At 32.5% G+C, this 21,901-nt stretch overlaps 1 protein-coding gene across 5 annotated transcripts in view; it reads right to left on the bottom strand.

Moving 5' to 3' along the window:
• The window catches only part of SMC5 (structural maintenance of chromosomes 5), a 101,212-nt gene that overhangs the window by 30,579 nt on the left and 48,732 nt on the right, over positions 1-21,901 (bottom strand). For all 5 annotated transcript variants that reach the window (XM_081279421.1, XM_081279423.1, XM_081279425.1 and 2 more), the window contains exons 9-13: positions 16,442-16,697; positions 14,150-14,304; positions 11,825-11,938; positions 3,832-3,926; positions 3,107-3,239 (exon numbers count right to left, since the gene is read on the bottom strand). In XM_081279421.1, the coding sequence (XP_081135547.1) occupies positions 3,107-3,239; positions 3,832-3,926; positions 11,825-11,938; positions 14,150-14,304; positions 16,442-16,697 (753 nt within the window). The remainder of the gene's footprint in view (positions 1-3,106; positions 3,240-3,831; positions 3,927-11,824; positions 11,939-14,149; positions 14,305-16,441; positions 16,698-21,901) is intronic.

The following is a 21,901-nucleotide window of genomic DNA, read 5'->3' as shown; positions in this document are numbered from 1 at the left end:
AAACATTATTAGATCTGTTTCTACATATTTATCAAGAGTAGGCTGCTATGATGGATTTTCACCCAAATCTTTAAAGGTTAATAACAATGCTATTAGGGCTTATTTCCTTCTAAAAATTTATAATTTAAGTGAACAGATAAGACACATTTAAGTACACTTAGTTAACAGGGTTATAAACTGTCATCCTAAATTCTAAATTTGTAATAAGGTACAGACCAGGTGAGATTAGCCTTTGCAAGTTTCATGAAAATGAGTTTTAACTGGGATTTTAACTGACAGAGATAACGAGAGGAGGGCATTCCCAGAAAAAGGACATTCAAACTAAAAAAGTGAGTAGACTTCTAAGATTAACCAAAGAGGTGAATCTTAGAAATTAGTGGGAGAACAATCCCATAAATAGTGTATAATCACTGTTAGAGAACTTAATATTATTTAAGACTTGACAATAAAACATACACTAAAGAATATATTTTTATTCTAAGGAAGAAATATAGCTATTATTGCCATTACCTAAAAATGAAACAAAAAGAAAATTTATTCAAGGAAGAAATACAGCCATTATAACCATTTCTACACATGAAACAAACAGAAGAACTGAGGTACAAAATTTCTCAATAAAAGTTTGTATATTGTGAAAGATAGCCAAGATAATATCATAGCTTTACCAGGTACTTGAAGCACTTCCTAACATGGATTAATTGTACATATACATGTCTAAAAATTATCTCATCATAATTTAAATTATTTTTACACAACACAGCACAAGGCTGGGCATTGAGATAATCAAGTATAAGAAGCATTCAATATAATCAAGAATTTAAAAAATATTATTACTTATATAAATACCAAACAGATTAAGGTGAATGAAAAATATCTGAAAAGAAAGGGTAAGAAATAATTTTGTTTTAATGTGAGTTACAGGAATTGAATACTGTGACTTAAACAAAAGGTGGGGCTGGGAAGGATGGTAGAATAAGACAGACATTATTACTCTATATGCATGTATGTATGATTACACTACTGGAGTGACTCAGTACCATGTATAGCCAAAGGACTAAGAATGTATGCTCCATTTGTATACAATATGTCAAAATGCATTCTAATGTCATGTATAACTAATTAGAACAACAATAAAAAGAATAAACCAGGAACTATGTAAAAAAAAAAAAAGGTGAATCTTTTGAAGCATCATTCAAAAGATTTTCCAAATGCAATCATTGCTCCTTTCTGCCACAAAGTAAAGCTATGAAAGTCTATTGTCTTTCCCCATCAATAAAGAATTACTACTTCTACCCTTACTTCAAGAGATAGCTCTACCTATTCTTGGAGTTATGACATAAATTCGTTTCATCTACATAGATGGTATTGTTCTCTTTTCTAAATCTCACTGACTTAAGACACAAGAGAGGTACCCCCATATAAAGATTTCTAAATTTTTATTTTCCAAGTGATCCTACAAATATGTCATTTTAACCAAAGATACAGGCAATTTGGTACAAGCACTCGTTTTTTTTGTGAAATGAGTTGATAAGGGCCCTTTTCTTTTTTCCTTCTTTTTGTTTTTGTGGTCCTGAGGACTGAATTCAGAGCTTTATGTATCCTAGGTAATAACTCTACCACTGAGCTACATCCCAGCCCTGTTCTTTATTTTATTTTTAGACAATGTTTCACTAAGTTGCCCAGTCTGGCCTTGAATTTGTAATCTGCCTGCCTCACCCCCCATCCCCAAGCAATCCTGGTATTACAGGAATGCATCACTGCACCCATCTAAGGATTCTCATTTCTTTCTTTTTAACTTTTTTCCAGGGCCCTCACTTCTTTTTTTATATACATTTTATTTATTTGTTCTTTTTAGTTATACATGACAGTAGAATGTATTTTGACATGTCATACATAAAAGGAGTATAATATCCCATTCTTGTGGGTTGTACATGATATGAAGTTACACTAGTTAAGTATTCATATATGACAAAGGTAAGTTATGTCCGAATTCATTCTACTGTTTTTTCCTTTCCCACTCCCCTTCTTTCCCCCCACTTCCCCCACCCAATTTGGTGAACCTCCACTCCTCCCTCCCCACCACCTATTTTGAGTCAGCATCCACCTAACAGAGAGAAATTTGGCCTTTGGTTTTTAGGGACTGTCTTATTTCATTTAGCATGATAGTCTCCAGTTTCATTTATACACTGGCAAATGCCATAATTCCATTCTTCTTTATGGTCAAGTAGTATTCCATTGTGTATATATACCACATTTTCTTTATCCATTCATCTACTGAAAGGCACCTAGGTTTGTTCCATAGTTTAGATATTGTGAACTGAGCTGCTATAACACTGATGTGACCATTTCACCATACTATACTGATTTTAAGTCCTTTGGGCATATGCCAAGGAGTGAGATAACTGGGCCAAATGGTGATTCCATTCCATGTTTTCTGAGGAATCTCCAACAGTGCCTTCCATAGTGATAGTGGTTGCACTGATTTGCAGTCCTCCTAGCAATGTATAAGTATACCTTTTCCAAAATCCTCACCAACATTTATTGTTACTTATATTCTTGATAATTGCCATTCTGACTGGAGTGAGATGAAATCTCAGTGTAGTTTTAATTTGCATTTCTCTAATTGCTAGTGATGTTGAACATTTTTTTTTCATATATTTGTTGAGTATCATATTTCTTCTTCTGTGAAGTGTCTGTTCAATCCCTCACTTCTATCTTCTATTAGTGAAGTATACAGAGCCCCAAATGAATGATTACCCATCATGAATGATCTGAAGAATACTTCTATACTGACTGTTATAAAATGAACTCAGTATTATAAATAGCAATTAGGTTCCCAGAAGTTTATATACTGTATTAATATGGCAACATGGTGGTACAAAAAAACCTGTTCCCCAAGCCTCTTTTCTTTTGAGACAGGGTCTTACTAAATTACTTAGGACCTTGCTAAATTGTTAAGGCTAGTCTTGAGTTTGTGATCCTCCTGTCTCAGCCTCCCAAGTCACTGGAATTAGAGGTGTGTGCCATTGTGCTTGGTCTTGCTTTATTTTAAACTAAGAAGTTTCCAGGAAACTATGTTTCCGTAACGATTCAATACTTTTCTTACCCGTTCAATTCTTTCCCTGGTTCTTTCAGTTCCCACAGGAACTTCATGAATATGATACTGGCAACAAAGGTAACTCATTACAGGATCAGGTGCATCAAATAACTCTCGCAAATAGGAGAAAAATCCATATTGTCTGAAAGGAAAAGTACTGATTTTTCAAAAGAACATTTAAAAATTGATTGTTAAAACTACAAATTATTTCAACAATGGAATAGGAATTCCTTTTTTTTAAAACATTTTAAAACCACTTAGTATTATTTACTTCCTTGTCAGAGAAGTTTAAGTTTATTAGAAACAAAGTATTCTTTTGTTGTTCTTACATTTAGAATGTCAACTTATATCCAGAGTTAAGATATTCACTTATAATTGTTCATTACTGCAATATTTACATTTAGTCCTTCTGGAAATTATTTCTGTATTATTTACCATTTAATTTTCCCAATACCTAACCACCTCTTATCTTGCATCTTTAATAAAAGATATTTAGCATTTTCCATTAAACAGTCCAGTATTATTCCACTGATTTAAATTATCACCTTCATCACACACTATGCCACATGATATATTCCTGGGCCTAACTTCTTCCATATTTTAGACTTCAGTAGATATTCTACAAGAGAATAGTACAGCTTACATCAAACATATTATGTGACAAGGAGATAATCAAAATATATTTAAGATTATTCAATATTCAAATTAGTTGTAACAATATTTTCACAACTTACTTTAGTTCATTCAGAGACCTTGAAGGTGCTTTGTCTGCATATGAACTCTTGGGAGCAATAACAGCATTTACTCTTAACTTTTTATTGTCACGAACCTGGATATAGGGAAAAGAAAGTATTATCTTAATTATCATGTATTCTCAATTGAAATGATTTTTCAAGTTGCTATATTGCTACTGTCATTCATGGGATAATCAGGAAAAAAGCAGAACACTGGATGTTTGATGATACTTAGATAGTATTGCTTCTTTTAATGGCAGGTTACAAAGTATTGGGCTAACCTTTCTACAAATAATTACTACAAATTCTGAACTAGATTTTAAAAACAATCATATGGCCAGCTCAGTGGCACTTGTAATCCCAGCAGCTCAGGAGGCTGAGGCAGGAGTATCGTGAGTTCAAAGCCAGCTTCAGCAAAAGTGAGGCACTAAGCAAAGCAGTGAGAGCTTGTCTCTAAATAAAATACAAAATAGGGCTGGGGGTGTGGCTCAGTGGTCAAGTGCCCTGAGTTCAATCCCCAGTTCCCCCTCAAAAACAAATCATATGAAGACATTGGAAAAACATAGGCTGGAGGAAAGTTGATACTCAGAAGAGAAGAAAAGTACTGAAATTTGTGCTTATGTGGTTTCAGAGTAATCCCCAATCTGGAGCACAGGAATGGGGGAATAAAATTCAGGTAGAAAGCTGTAGTTTTGTTGCTGTAGGAATCATAGGATGGAGTTTTGGGTTAACTAGAATGGCTACAAATTCTTAGAAGGAGAGTGTTGCAAAGAAAGAAGGTTCAAAATCTGCATATAAACTCCTGTTTCAATCCTTGATTGACCCTTAAACTATAAAGGGATGAAAAATTCCAGGGGGCTGGAATAAAGCAACAAGTGGAAGGCTGAAAAAACTGCAAGTAGATTTCAATTGCTGCCCATTGCATGAGACAGAGTTTAGAGTTCAACTAAGTTAATTGTCTGTTAATCTCTTTAGAATAAGACAGATGAATCTAGTCTTTACATTATCTACGCGGTAATTTTTTATTGTATACTAAATGCCACCATAGTCAAGAAAACAAATAGTGAAGAGAAAATGACCTCAGAAGAACTCAAATATTGGAATTGGAAGGAAAGAACTTTATTTTTATTACATGTGTGTATATAAATTCAAATAACTATTTCTCCTCCCACAATCTTAAGATTTCATTTTATATATACATAGATACATATATATACATATATGACTATTTTAGTATTTAATTTTTCAAAATAAAACACACAAACATATAATCCTGTACTTATTACTCTTTGACAATATGTTCACTTGATTATTTAACTTTCTGGAAATAAATTCAAATAACTAGTTCTCCTCCCATAATCTTTTTTTAAAAAAATATTTATTTTTTAGCTTTAGGTGGACAAAATATCTTTATTTTATTTTTATGTGGTGCTGAAGATCGAACCCAGTGCCTCACGTATGCCAGGCGAGTGCGCTACTACTTGAGCCATATCCCCAGCCTCCTCCCATAATCTTAAGATTTCATTTTTCTGATACTAGCAATGCTCCTGTTCTAATTCTACATTACTGGGAAATTTCTTCCTACTGACTACAGAGTTGAACACTCAATTCTCAATTCATGCTTGTTTCAATCTGATTTCAAAATCCTAACAGTTGATGAGAGAAACTTGGAAATAAAGAAAATAACATTGTCCCCCCCCCCTTTTTTTTTTTTTTTTTGAGAGAGAGAGAGAGAGAGAATTTTTAATATTTATTTTTTAGTTTTTCGGTGGACACAACATCTTTATTTTATTTTTATGTGGTGCTGAGGATCGAACCCAGCCTCCCGTACATGTCAGGCGAGGGTGCTACCGCTTGAGCCACATCCCCAGCCCCAACATTGTCTTATAAGTTCAACTAGTAAAATTCACTCACAATGAATATAATAACATTTCAGTGAGGGTTTTCTAGGAAGCTTCCTGATATGTTTACTGGACTATTTTACTGGACTATTTTTGAATTCCTGAAAACCAATAAAGAAAGGTAAGCTTAACATAATGTTCAAGAGACAAAATTGGACAATGATTTTTATTTAGTAAATTATAAAAAAATCAAATTCTATTTTGATTCAGTATACACAGAAAAGGAGAAAGATAAAAAATTACAAATGGTAATGTAGGCTATGATAGATGGTAAAGAGAAGAACAGACAAAATTATATCATATAAATGCTAAAAAATAGAAGCCAATATAGTTTTACAAATACCAGACAAAGGAGACTTAAATGAAGAAATGTTATGAGAGGGAAATGTTATAGTTTTCTCACTAAATGTGCATATACCTAATAACATAGCTTCAAAATGCATCCAAAGAGTGACTGAACTAAAAGCAACACAGATAAAGTTCAAATCATAAAAGGAGATTTTCACATACTTCTCTCAGTAGTTGATTAAGCAAACGGAAAACTGGAAAACTATCAGTAAGTTTATGGAAGATTTTAATTACTAACATTTGAATATGTGCTTATGGTTATATATCTGTATAGGAATGTGTGTGTGTGTTTGTTTGTGTGTGTAATTCTAAAACTATCAAAATGCATATATGAAGTACACAGGCTTACCAAAATTATTCATATTCTGGGTCATAATATAAATCTAAACAATTTTCAAAATTATTCATGTTTTTTCTTTTTTTATTTCTTATTGATGCTTTACAATTGTACATTAATAATGGGTTTTTCACTGTTTTATACTCACACTTGCACACAACATAACTTGGCCAATTTCATTCCCCACTATACAACCCCTGGTCTTCTAATCTACATGAGAGAAAACATATGGCCCTTGACTTTGAGTCTGGCTTATTTTGCTTAACATAATGATCTCGAGTTCTGCCCATTTTCCTACAAATGACACAATTTCATTCTTGATAGCAAAGTCCACTATGAGTATTTTCTTTATCTGTTCATTGATGGACGCTTAGGTTGATTCCATGTTGTGGCCATCATGAACTGTGCCGTTATAAACACGGGTATGCATTTATTGCTGTATCACGCTGACCTTAATCCATTTGAATACCAAGGAGGTGGTATAGCTGGGTAATACAGTGGTACCATTCCTAGACTTTTAAGGAACCTCCATACTAATTTCCATAGCAGTTATACTTATTTACAATGCTATCAACAGTGTATAAATGTTCTCCCCATGCCCACATCCTCACCAGCATTACTATTATCTGTATTCTTGATGCAGGTAAAAACTTTAAAGCAGGTATGATGTAAGAAAACTACCATCATAATGAATGAACAGAGACCTTTAGCAGACAAAGAAATAAAAAAAATTAAATAGAAATTCTAGAACTAAAATATGAAGTATCTAAAATGAAAAATTCACTGACAGGCTTATTGGTAAAAGATCCTGGCAATATTAAAAAGATAACGTTATGTAACAGTTTATGCCAGAAACATGAACATCTTAATTAAAATAGAAAAAATTCCTTTGAAATGAGAATAAAAAATAGAATAATATTTGCACTTATTAGTGAAACTGAGTTTTCTATAAAAATTCCAAAGATAGCTCCAGATTCAGATATCTTCATTGATAAATGCCATAAAACAGTCAACACCAAAACTTGGCAGAAAAAAGAGGAAACACACTTGCAAAATCATTTTTATGCCATACTCTCACTGCAAAACCTGACAAAAAAGACTATAAATTATCACTCATAAATACAAATGCAAAAATATTTTTCATAGACAGAATTCAGCAATATATGGTTACATGACCATGCAGAGTTAATTCCAGGAATGTCAGAATAACACAACACTCTAAAATCTACCAATCCAATCTATCATATTATTAGAATAAGTACAAAAGCCATATGACATCTCAGTAGATACAATTTATAAAGCAACTATTAGAATTCAGTAAATGAATGTAACAGTGTCACAGGATACAAGGTTAATATAAAAAATTTTATGTCTGTGTACTAGCAATAAACAATTATAAAATGAATTTTAAAAATCCATTTTCAATAATCAAAAACAATGTTTACTTTTATATATTAAAATATATATTTAACAAAAGATGCTGAAAGATGTGTGAGAGGCATGGTGGGACAGTAGAACAGAGAATACTTCATAATAGCACAGATTAGCAATTCTGAAACTACATTCAGAGCATTCTAAGTTTGAAAAATGAGTAAATACATATGGGGTGCTATGCTTTTCATTAATACAGAAAGAAATAATAAATATTAAAAAAAATTAGAGAGTACCCACTAATGCAACATTGCCAAATGAAAACAGCAGTGTGAACTCAAGGTACATTTAGCTCTCTAGACAAATAAAGAAATAAGTAGATATGCAGGTTTGCATGCAAGGACTTAGAAGCAATGAGACACCAGCAACAATGAAAATAACTAGCTCCTAGGTCTTGGTTTCTAGAAGCAACTAGGGTCTTTGGGAAAAGGAATAGTTGTGCAGGGTATGTTCAAGATGAGCCGCTCAATAAGGCAATAAAATAAGAAATGCTGAAAATATGATGACAACATATCCATAGGACACAGGAGTCAATCTAAGTTTTCACTGGCCAAATCTGGGACAATTTGAGCATTAAAATGATAGTAATGGCCATGCACAGTGGAGCATGCCTGTAATCCCAGTGGCTCAGGAGGCTGAAACAGGTGAATTTCGAGTTCAAAAGCCAGCTTCAGCAAAAGCAAGGTGCTAAATAAGCAACTCAGTGAGACCCTGTCTCTAAATAAAATGCAAAATAGGGCTGGGGATGTGGCTCAGTGGTTGAGAGCCCCTGAATTCAATCCCTGGTACCCTCACCCCCACAAAAAGACAGTAATGGATAATTCATAAAATTCTCTGGGTCTATACCAATATAGTAAATAAATAAATATAAATAAATGGAGAAAAAGCTCTTTTAGTAGAATGCCAGCTAGTAAACTTCGAAGGAAAGATTGAGTTAGACTCATAAATAGTTCTTTTAAAAACAAATTACTGCTGTTATTTTCATTTTTGTGGTTTAGGGGAAATCTTACATAGGGCCTTGTGCATGCTAAGCAATCTCCAGCCCCTTATTAATGGAACTTAAACCTACTAGGCAGTTTCATGAGAGACAAGATATTTATTGTCTCAAAAAAAAATTACAAGGAAAAATAATTAAAAGGAAAAATAATCAGTTTTGCTATGCTTATTGTATAAAATATACAATTTTATTTGTATATTAATAATTTAATGTGTAACAAATTTGTTCTAAGCAACTGATATATTAGGAGACAATTTGAGTACTATATGAAATTCATATTTACTTACATGCAATTTCATACACAAAGAAACAAAAGGTTATCTGCAAGTGAATGCAGAAAACTGCATCCCACTGAACCAAGTGTCGTATATCTTGTATTGCATAACTGAACACACACATTCACACCCCTTCAAACATCAACAATCCACCTCAGTTCAACATGTTTTAAGCCACACCCACCTATAATTGCAGTTACAATTTTTCATCCAATTTCAGATAACCAGTTTAAAATTGTTTTAGTCACTATTAACTCACAAGTTGCACAGTTCTAAGGCTCAGGTCTTTTTCAAAACGAAGCATCCTACTTATGTTATTTGTATATTAATAATTTAACATGTAAAACTGTGCTACCATTTTTACTAGGTTCATTTTTTTAAATCCATCATGAAAAATTTTGAAAACTGTATCCTAAGCCTTTCCCTTCCATAAGCCCTGTGGGATTTTACTGCACATTCTGCACAGCAAAGTGACTTTTATTTATTTATTTTTTTGGTACCAGGGATTGAACCGAGGGGTGCTTAACCACTGAGCTACATACCAGAACTTTTTATTTTTAGACAGGTTTCACTAGGTGGCTTAGAGCCTTACTAAACTATTGAGGCTGGTTTCAAACCTGCAATCCTCCTGCCTCAGGCACCCAAGCCATTGGGATTACAGGTATGTGCCACTGAACCCAGGTAACACCGTGATTTTAAAAAATGTATATCTTGTATTGTAACACAACTGACTGTACTTTGCAATGGAGAAACAATAAAACAAACAGGGCAAAATACAAATAGTCAATCTGGAAAACGGGAATACAAAAATTCTATCTACTACTCTTATAGCTTTTCTGTAAGTCTAAAATCATCAAAATAAAAATTATTTTAAAAATCAATAAAGGAGTGGAAGTAAAATGAAAGACTAATGGCTGTGAGTTAATCTATCATTAATGCTAGTATATAAAGTTCATAAAGTTTTGAAAAATCTATTCTTTTAATGGTTATTTTAAATAAAACTGAATAACACAGTGAGAAAGTAATTTTATTTTCAATTCTATTTCAATATTTCTAATTATATCAATGAGAAAGCTGTAGTTGTCAACATGTCCTTAATTCCCTGTTACCTCTTTTTCAACATATTACATGCTTTCAGCAAGCACCAGTACAGGTCTAGAATTTACTACCATTGTTTTTATTTTCTTACTGTTGTACAAAACATTTGGTTTCTAATTTGATAGTGATATACTTTCTTTTAGAATACTTTGTTTGGATAACAAATATTCAGGTGACTTAAAGAAAAACAGTAACTGATATTATAGGCAGGACCCAGACTTTGTAGAACTTGTGAAGGTAGCACATGATAGTACGGAGAAATGGAAAAAATTGTGACTACTGTTTGTAAATTACTGAGGGATGAGAAATGGTACTCTAGTAGATATAATTACAGGATAAAGTTATACAGAATAAACTTCACAATTTAACATACACACAAAAAATTATATGTATGAGAAAGTTCTGGTCCTACCTGATAAGTAGCTATGGAAAGATAATTGTTATAAGTACAAGGGAAAAAAAAAAGTTCTGGCTAGGGATATAGAGGGTGTGCCTAGTATTCTCACAGTATTAGAACAAAGTTCAAATCCTCAGTGTACAGGCAACATAAAATAAACTTTTGACACAAGACACTCAGTGCAAGCTAAGTTGGTCATCTAATTAAACCTGATTATATGACTTTATAGTATACCATGTCTTACAGATATATAACTCTAATAACTGGCTCTTTCAGTGCACTCTGATGTAAGATCAATAATTCTATAGTCAGGCTTGAAACAGTTTTAACATACATAGATGTTCAATAATTTGGAAGCCATTTTATAATTTTATATATGTATATAAAACATAAACACACACACACACACACACACACATTTTTAAATCCATTTACCTTTATGTTCATTCTCTGCCAACTACTGAACCAGAAGTAGGGCAATATGATAAAAGCCAAAGAAAGTTAAGGATTCTTTCCAAGCATTTGTATACCACAGATACAGGGGACCGCTTGAGCTGATCTAGGGTACTGTCCTCACTTAAATTAACAAAGGTTTAAACAAGACCAAAAAAGATAATCTAAACCAAGCTTTACAAGCATTTTATTTTATTTTTTGATGTAACAACATTTTAAAGTAGCTTTTATTGATAAGAATTTGCTTAACAAGCATTTTAAAAAAAGAGAAAGTACATAAAAAAGGGAAATTAAATCTTACTGATAATAACAATATACAGTTGATAAAGACTGACTTTATCTAAATACATGCTCAAAAATGGATGACCAAAACCTAAGGCCCATCATTGTTTCTCTTTGAATCTGACAGAATTACTTTTCAAACTAATTTCAAAATATGTTACAGGTGAAATTATGTGCTGTTTGCCTTTTATAAAACAAATTTATTGGGATGGGGGTATAACTCAAGTGTGGTAGAGCATTTGCCTAGCATGTGTAAGATCCTGGGTTTGATCCTCAGTACCACAAAAAACAAATCAATAAAACAAAAAGTCAAACTTATCACTTATAATGACAAAAAAAGGAAAGAAATTAGCAAAACAGTAATTTTACACAAAACTCCTAGCAAAAAAAAGTAGCTACTACTTTTTGCTCTATAACTAAATATTATAGCACTGAAAGACAAATGTTACATGTGCTACACTGGTTAGTACTTACCTCTTTGAGGAAAACCTCCATATCTTCTTGACTTTCAAACACAAAGGCTCTCAAGTCATTTGATGGAATATGATTTTCAATATATTTGGCATTTTTATTGTCTTTCATATTGATCTAAACAAAACAAAAAGAAAAAAGCTGATCTTCATGGAACCCCTTGATTATTAGAACATATTTATATTGAATATCTTTATTTACTCAGATTCATACTTGAGAAAAGAAAGACAAAAAAAAATGACTGGGTATAGAACAGTCTTTTAAAAAATCTAGTCTGTTACCAAGAAACAATCAATACATACTTAAACAAAAGCCATATTTAAATAGTACCTAATGCATATTAATTTTGATGCTATATAAGAGATAACTTTAGTTTTTTTCTGGTCAACTCATTGAAAACATTTGAAACAGTCTTAGATTATGACTTAAGAGTTGAAATATTTCTCTTTTCCCAAGCTTTTAATATTTTTCTTCTTAATCTTCAAGAGAACTTCAAATTATATATGGCAATAACTGATAGGTAATAAAACACAAAGAACCAAAGAGTAAAACTTTATGAAACTACTGGAAACCTAGGTTTACACCACCATAGCATAAACTTACAAACATCTTTAAAAATTAATTAACTAGGCATTTCTGCCATGTGTATTTCAATTTTATGGAAAATATTAAGATATGTCAGAGAAAACAAACTATCACAAGAAGAGTCCAGCCCTAAAATTTTCTATACATTCTATTCTATATCTTGTTTTAAAATTATCATGCCATAAATTTCCTCTTATGTTATTAATTAGAAACCTACAGCAGTATTTTTAATGGCTCAATAGTATTCCACTATAAAAAATAAAGTAATTTACTTTCACCCATCAGTATCTTCATAAATTTTCATCTTTTGCCTCGTCTGTAAATGAACCCTTCTACACTTCTGTAACTCTACATTGGAATTATTAGAAATAAATTATGTAAATAGATTGCTAATTGGTGAGGTACATGACTAAGTCTGTATATTGCTATCTTGCCTATCAAGGTAGAAGCATTTCAAGCAGGCCTTGAAGACTTAAATAAGTATGTATGGGGACATTCAATGGAGGGAGGTGTTATGTTATGAAAGGAGAAGGGTTACTCTATAAAGGAAGAAAAATCAGAGTATCTCTTTTCACTTTAAATATTCAAATATAGTTTAAAATATAAGTATATGCCAACTAGTAATATGATGTGATTAGAAAATCAAATGACAAAAGAATGAGAAATCTAATTAAGTTCTGAAATATTATTTTGAAGTCAACATTTTAATAAAAATCAGTTGACAATTATATTTGCATTATAAGATATCAAGGGTGACAATATTTTTCTCATATTTTCCTTCCAACCTAATCAGATAAATCAAAACAATGTCTACATTCAAAATAGAAATTCTCTTCTTGATCTGGAAAAACATTTTAATAATATGTACTTGAGCAAGAAGAGAATACATCATCTATATTAATTTTGTTACTATAAAAGATTGAAATATATATATGAAAAGATTTTTAATAAAGTATAACACAAATATGTTATAGAAAAAAAAAAAACAAACTTTTCATGAATCCTGCAAAGACCTACAGTGAATTCTTTTTAAAATAAATTATCTAGCAAAATAATCCTTAAATCATTGTGGGGTAAGTTTTGAGCTTATATGTCAACGACTAAAATGTCATTATCAAAGAATGTAGTTTGTCACTTTCTCATTTTTTTTTTACATAAAACTGATCATTTTACAGTTCAGAAATTATTCTATTAAATTCATAGTCACAACTTATTACATATTTACTAAATATAGCTTTACCTGTTCTTAATGACCCACAATAATCAATAAAGGCTACAATATGTCAATAAACTACTTGCTTTATTCTCAAAATTCCCAGAATGTCCTTTTAAATAACAGCCAATTTCTTGCTCATCTTGTCACGTGTTCCTCATTAATGTTTTTATTTATAGTAGTTTTCCAATTCTTCAGCAGGTTTAAATCTAAAACAAGCTATAATGTAATAACCAGCCTAACCAAGCTAAGTTTATACAGGATTCTTGGCCTGTAAGCTTCTAGTTTATACCTCTTACTAGAAAAAAGTTTGCAGGTTTTGTAATACTTGTTACTATTATAGATCAAGGGGTCTTTTATAAAGTTCATTTATGGATTTAGCCCAATACCAAAGATGCCAGAAGCCTGATAACAGAAAAAACAGTATGTTAACAGGACTAAAAATTCTTTAAAAAATTAACAAAAAAAAAATGCACAATGATTACAATAATAAAACTACAAGATGTCACAGAGATGAATAATTTTCTTACCGTAAGCATTATAGGCTCACAAACTCTTTGCTTAAATTTGTCCCTGTTATTTCTTAGCCACAAAACAGCATCATAAGTGTCCCGGTACCTCTGTCTCAGCTTATCTTCCTTTTGATTCATAAGATTGTCAAAACGTTGAATATGGTCATCCACATCTAAAATTGAAAAACAAAGTAGATTCTCTGAAAATTTTAATTAATGAAACAATCTATTAATAATTTCTGAGAGAAAAATGATTTTTAACATAGAATAATCATACGAACAACAAAATGAAGAAAAAGAGATAAAAAGAGTTAAAAGATATTCTTAGAAATACAAAGAGTCTGGAATTAATTTCCAAATCTCTTCTTAGGAGGTTATCTGCAAATGTACTCTAACAAAGTAAGGGCATAAAAGATACACACACACACACACACACACACACATATAAAATAGAGGAATAGGCTTAGTCAACATAGAAAAGGTATGAAAGAAATCCCATATGATAAAATACTGATGGAGGCTTTGAGAATTACCAGTTTAGGTAGAAGCAGGATGAAATGTTACAAAATTCAAGGAAAGAAAAGATAGCACTCTCCCCTTTACTTAAGGAAATGCTAAAGAAAATGTTTTCTGTTTAAAAAAATAAAAAATAAAAAAAAACATAAATTAGCTGGGCACAGTGGCACATGCCTGTTACCCAAGTGACTCAGGAGGCTGAGGCAGAAGAATTGCAAATTTGAGGCCAGACCCAGCATTTTAGTGAAACTCTCAGCAGTTTATCAAGACATTATGTCAAAATAAAATAAAAAGTAAGGATAGGTTGGGAGCAGTGGCACACACCTGTAATCCCAGTGTCTAGGGAGGCTGAAGCAGGAGGAATGGGAGTTCAAAGACAGCCTCAGCAAAAAGTGAGGCTCTAAACAAGTCAGTGAGACCATGTCTCTAAATAAAATACAAAATAGGGCTGGGGATGTAGCTCAATGGTAGAGTGTCCCTGAGTTCAATCCCTGGTACTCACCCATCCAACCTCAAAAGGAAGGGCTGGAGACATAGCACTGTAATAAGTGCCCCTGTGTTTACTATCCAGTACCAAATAAAAAAAGAAAGAAAAAAAATTCATAAAGGTAAATTAAAACCTTATAAAAAGTTGTGAATTAAAGGAAATTTAGCCATCATATACTACTTGGCTTGGCTATGAATAAGTTTTACTATTGTACTAATCAATACTTGGTATTATAAACTTCCAGAATTAACCCATAGAACACATAAAACTTAATTATGGTTCTCAATAAAATAGATGTGTCACACCTTGAAAATATAAAAATGGGAGTATAGATGAGAGAGTTTTGAATGTGAGAAGCAAGGACAGGAGCACAGTGCTAGTATTTTAGATCACAAAATGTGTATGTAAACAATATGGACAATTGTTGAATGCCACAGAAAAAGGCATATTGCCAGGCGCAGTGGTATATGCCTATAATCCCAACAGTTTGGTAGGCATTAAATCACAAGTTGAAAGTCAGCATCAGCAATGGCGAGGCACCAAGCAACTCAGTGAGACCCTGTTTCTAAATAAAATCCAAAATAGGGCTGGGGATGTGGCCAGTGGTCGAAGGCCTCGGAGTTCAACCCCAGTATCCAACCCCCAAAAAAGATAATCTGAGAAATTACAATAATTAGGGATGTATTATGAGCTAAAATCTACAAAATAACTATCAAAAAAATGATGTCTAAAATTGATTAATCAAGTGATAATGAGATAAGAATATGGTGAATATATGAAGATGTCTATTACAAAAGCTGCAAGAGTTAAAAGTGCTTACTCTTGAGAGTGGGTCTGGAGGTAGGAAAGGGGTTGCATCACCCTTTTCTTTTAGTTCTTTTTAACTATACACATCTAAAACTTTTAAAAGCACAAAAGTGTTTTTTATTTCCCCCCCACTGGTATTAGTCATATACAGTGAACAGAAAGAATATAAGATCTCCATCCAAATAATGCTACCAATTTATCCACATGGTCTACAGGAAAGAAAAGCAAAGATGAAACTGGACAGGTTTGAAAGACCAAAGCTAATGGTTATAAAGTGTAGGATAAAGAGCTTAAATTTGATCTGAGTAATATTAAGTTACTCAGTAAAGAAAATAAAGTTAAGCATTTTTAGAAAATTAATTCTATTGTTGTAATTGGACATAAAATAATGATCAACCAGAGGCAAATCATACAAGGAAACTTGAACAGTTTAAAGAAATGAGTATCAGGGAAGAAGAAAGGCCATTGTCAGAGATGAATCCCCATTTTAAGAAACTTACTCTTTTTCTCTTTCTCTAGAGTTTCCCTCTCTCTTCGTTTATCAATTATCTCGCCTTCACATAATGCCTTTTCATCTTGAACTCGTCTCAGATCATTTGTAATGGCATCAATCTGAGGCTGAAGATTCTCACAGTTTTCTGTGGTCCTTAATTCATTTTGCAAATCCTCTATCATTTTGCGGGTATTACTTATTCTCCTCTGTCTGTCTTGTTCTTCATTTTGTTTTACTGTTAGAGCCTGCTGAAGTTCCTCAATCTAATAAAACAAAAGTAGGTCAGTACCTAAGATTGCTTTTTCTCTTCATTTATAAGGCTTTCTTAATACTGAAGTTTTACATGAGGTTGAGGATATGACTCAGTGATAGAGCACTTGCTCACCATGCTGAGGCCCCAGGTCCCACCACTAGCACCACAAGAAAAAACAAAAACCACCACACTAAGAATATGGAGTTTTTTTTTTCTCTCTCTACAAGGAATCCTACTAAAATTAGACTAGCAGATTGCCAGTTCTACCAGACTACCTATCTTGATTTGTTCACTAACATATCCCAAATACCAAGAATTGTACTTAGTATGAAATTACACACATAATAATTTAAACATAATGTAAATTATTTTTGCTGAATAAACAAAATAAAAAGCTAAATTTCTAAATAGTTAAAGTGAATATATACTATACATCATACAACCAAAACTGTTATGCTGTATAATATACAAGTTTCAATAAATAATACAAATAAGTCAATTATAATTTCAAACCACAATATTTTTTTTGAACAAAATTATTTTCTACCTATACTTCAAGTTAATACTGTGAGATTTAAATTTTTTTTCTTTGTAGTACTGAGGATTGAAATCAAGGCCTCGCACATGCTAGAAGTACTCTACCACTGAATTGTATACATGGTTCTTGATGTTTTTTATTTTGAGAAAGGGTCTCATCCTCCAAAATAATTGGGTCTACAGATGTGCACCATCATGCCTGGCTTTTAATCAGTCTTTACACTTGAAGTTTTGGTTCATAATGTAAATTATTTTTTAAAAGCCAGACGCACAGGTTGCCACCTGACATCAAAGGAATTTTTTTTAAATCTAAACCAAAGAGTTAACCATTTTCTGTAAGACACACAAACAAATGTACACTTACATATCTAATTGATTTTTTTATAAGGAGAATTCTCTATTAAAATATTCAAGGTTCATATATTACACCATCTATTATTAGTAGACTTTATTTCTAAATCACTTATTTCCTCCTTTTCATTATAAAAGTTAACACATTCATTACAAAAATATTAAAAATAGAGACTTTACAAATAAAAATCACTCAAAATATAAACAAACTTAAATTTTTACATTTTAATAACAACCTATAAATGTCATAAAACACATTTTTAAAATTAAAGGGCACCAATAAAAATTTACTGAGAGCAGTTTCTTAGTACCCATGTTCCTACAAAATAAAATTTGAACACCTACATGATGTCCTGTTATATGGACATACTACACTTTATTATATTCCCTATTGTTGGAAATTTGGAATGATATAAATGTTTCCTTTCTAAAATTTATCTTGGTAGTATTATGACAATGAACAAAACATATGCTAAAATTCTTTCACCCTTACCAAACATAGAGAATGAGAGAAAACATGAAAAAAATTAAGACACCTGTCATTGAAAATTAACAATGTTTAAAGAACCTGAAAGGAGGAAGCAGACAAGAAGCTCCAGTGTTCAGCCTGGAAACCCATGAAGTCCCAGGCCTTCAGAAGAATAAATGGGCATGTCACAGAAGACAAGTACAGAAATAAGAATTACTAGGCATGAAAAAGTTTAAGTTCATGAAAAAGGAGTAAGACACACACAATTTAAATACACATGCTTTCTACTTCCAGTACAACAGAAACCACTCAGCTCCTGAAAAAAAAAAAAAAAAAAAAAATCACTGGGTTGGTTTTTCACTTTGACCTTTCTTACCTTTGGGCTAAGTTTTTTGAACTCTTAACTCACTTGCCACCCTCATCCAAGAAACTACCATGACTAATCACATTAGTCCTACCATGACTACCATGTTTAGTTTGAGCAAAGTCTAAACCTTTTAGGTCACCCATCTTCAATGGGACACTACTGCTGCCTTACTGATCAATATCTTCAATTTCTCCAAATGTATCTTATTCTAATTGAAAACTGTTATTTCCAAAATACTTCTCCCTAGAGTTCTATTAAGTGGTGACTTGCTATAACCCTACTATACTTCAGGACTCAGAAATGGAGGTGTCCTCATTGTCATGACATTCCTTCCTCCTTTAACTGAGCCTCACTTTAGTTCCTCTGAAGACCTGGAATCAGACTTTGCCACCCATTATCCTTGTTACTTGTTAACCATCTCCCCTTCATATTACTCCCTGATATTATTCATTTATCAGATGACTTTGATTTACCATCTTCCTCTATTTATCATTATGCCTGTCATGTGATTTCAACCTAAACACAGAAAACCAATCTAACTTTTTGGTCTCTGTTCCCTTACTTCTGCAACTTCAGTCATTTTCCCCTTATATTGTAGATCATGTAAATCACACTACTTCTGAAGACCATATTTTCATAATCCTACTGTTTGATAATCATTTCCTTTCCCTCCATCTAATTCATCTGACATTCTTATTCCAGCTATCCCTTTGCCCCCACAAGGTCCTACAATCTATTGATGTACTACCTTTTCACAATACAACTCTCCTTCATTTATTTCCTCAAAGAGCACTACAACCACTCCACTGCAAAGACCCCTGAATCCTCCATTCCTATGTCACACTGGCCAGGGAAAAAAACCTAGTATTAATTAAACCTAATTATATTAGTTCTATCTTTCTATATCTAAGCAACTGAACTACTGGAAAAAAATAAAAAACTGGTCTTTTAATTTATAATAATAAAATTTAAACAAGACGTCAAAACTATCAATAACAAAATTCTCTAATAAATTTGTGCCCTCATTCCAATATAAATTCATATCTCTTCCTCTTGTCAATCTATTACTGCTGCCTTCCTCTACTCAGCTCATGACCTCATCTCATATTCCATTAATAGAATAATTAAAATCAAGAATTCTTCCTTCTTTCAAACCTACACTTTACCTACATTTGAGTTTACTATGTTTTATCTTATAAAATGTAAGGACAGTCCCTGTAGCTACCTAAATCTAACCCCTCCAAGGCAACTCCAGACCAGTGTTTCTCAAATTATTTATGACAGACCATTTAGAAAAAAAAAAAGCCTGTCATTGCAAGTCAGCTTTTATCAATCATAATTAAAATTAATTATTAACAATCACTGGGAAAACAGTTTGGTAATTTTTTTTAATTAAAAGGAATTTATGATACTGTACTCTCAGGAAATTACACAAGAAAAATAAAAGCACATGCATACAAAATGATATACAAGAATATTCGCAGCAACTTTATTGGTAATACCCCCAAAGCACTTAAATATATATAAAGGTTGAATGGTTAAACTATAATCTAAGGAAAAATGAAAAAAAAAAACACACTACATTGAATAAAAATAAAAATATAGCATATCAAACATTGCACCACAGCTAAAGCAGTAATGAGAGAAAAATTTATAGCTCTAAGAGCTATAAACAATTTATAACCCAGCTGGGCATGGTGGTGTACATCAGTAATCTAAGCTACTTGGGAGGCTGAGGCAGAAGGATCTCAGTTTCAAGTCTAGCCTGGACAAGATAGTGAGACCCCCTACACAAACAAAAAGAAAAAGGAAAGAGACAAAAACAATGTACAGGGTAAAATTCTCAAATAAATAAACCAAGCTCTATCTTATAAACCTAGAATAGAACACCAAAATAAACCCATATCAAGCAGAAGAAAGAAAAAATAAAGGATAACAAAATTTGAAAATAATAAAACAGAAAGTAATGTAAAAAAAACTGTTTTCTTAAAAAAAAATCAATAAAGTTAACACACCTCTAGCAAGAATGACTAAAAAAGGAGAGAAGGGGTGGGGAAATGTCAAAAGAAACAAACTTCCCGTGGAATGAAATAGAAATATCACTATTATCTATACTTACCAAAAGCATAGGAGAATTTATACATACAAATTTGATAAATGAGACAAAATAAACCAATTTCTTATAAAACACAAACTATCATAACTCAACTAATATGAAATAATTATCTGGATAACTCGAAAACTACTAAGGAAACTGAACTCAAAATCTTAAAACTTCCCCCAAAGAAATCTCTAGGCCCAGCTAGTGTCACTTGAGAATTATACAAAGTGTTCAAAAAAAAAAAAAAAAAAAAAATTAACAATTCTACACAATCTCATCCAGAAAACAGAAGAGGAGGGATTACTTCCCAATTCATTTTATGAAGCTAGCTATTACCTTAATATCAAAAGCAGATAAAGCACCATAAGAAAACTACAGAACAAAATCCCTCAGATACAGAAGCAAAAACTCTTTAACAAAATGTTTGCAATAGATTTATATGTAAAAAGAACTTACATTTATATACCACAATCAAGTGGGGTATTTCAGGGATGTAAGGTTGATTTGATGTTCAAAATCAATGCTGATCTATCATATTAATAGGTTAAAGAAAAAATTATACAATCATATCAATATATGTAGCAAAGCATTTTTATCAAAAATGAAGATTAAAATTCTCAAACAGGGGCTGGGGATGTGACTCAGCAGTAAAAGTGCTTGCCTGGTTTGCATGGGGCACTGGGTTCAAATCCCCACCATAAAAAATAAATAAATAAATAAATAAAAATTCTCAAACAAAGGATTTTCTGAATCTGACCCAAAAAAAGCATCTATAAAAAACTAAAAACCTAAAGCTAACGTACTTAATGGTGAAAAACTGAATGCTTTCATTCAAGGATCAAGAATGAGGATGTGGGGGAAGAAAAAAAAAATAATGAGGTAAGGATGTCCCCATTCACCACTCTTATTCAATACAGTGATAGGAGTTATACTCTTGCATTAAGTCAAGAAAATGAAATAAATCAGAAAGAAGGCTATCCATATCTGCACATGACATGATGTAGAAAATCAAGAAATTTACCAGAGAGAGAGAAAAGAGACTAAGGTTTAAAAAAACAAAACAGAAGATGGCGGCGCCCTGTAGGCTGGAGGGACTGTGAGGTAAACAGTGGCGGGGGAGGAGAGGTGGTGACCATGAAAGACACCAAGTTGAGAATACTGGAAACTGAAGTACCAATTTTCCTCAGAACAGTTCTCGGCGGACACAACATCTTTGCTTGTATGTGGTGCTGAGGATGGAACCCGGGCCGAACGCATGCCAGTATATTTATTGAGAGAGCGGCCGGGGCAGCGCTGGCTGTGGAGGCCGCGGCGGAGCGAGGCGCGGGGGCCCGAGGCTGAGACACACCGGAGGGAGCGGAGCGAGCGCCCCGCCAACATCCCGAAATA

The sequence above is a fragment of the Spermophilus citellus genome (assembly GCF_964194105.1).
Source record: "Spermophilus citellus genome assembly, chromosome: 2".
NCBI classification, from domain to species: domain Eukaryota; kingdom Metazoa; phylum Chordata; class Mammalia; order Rodentia; family Sciuridae; genus Spermophilus; species Spermophilus citellus.
This window is presented reverse-complemented; position numbering and strand designations above follow the sequence as displayed.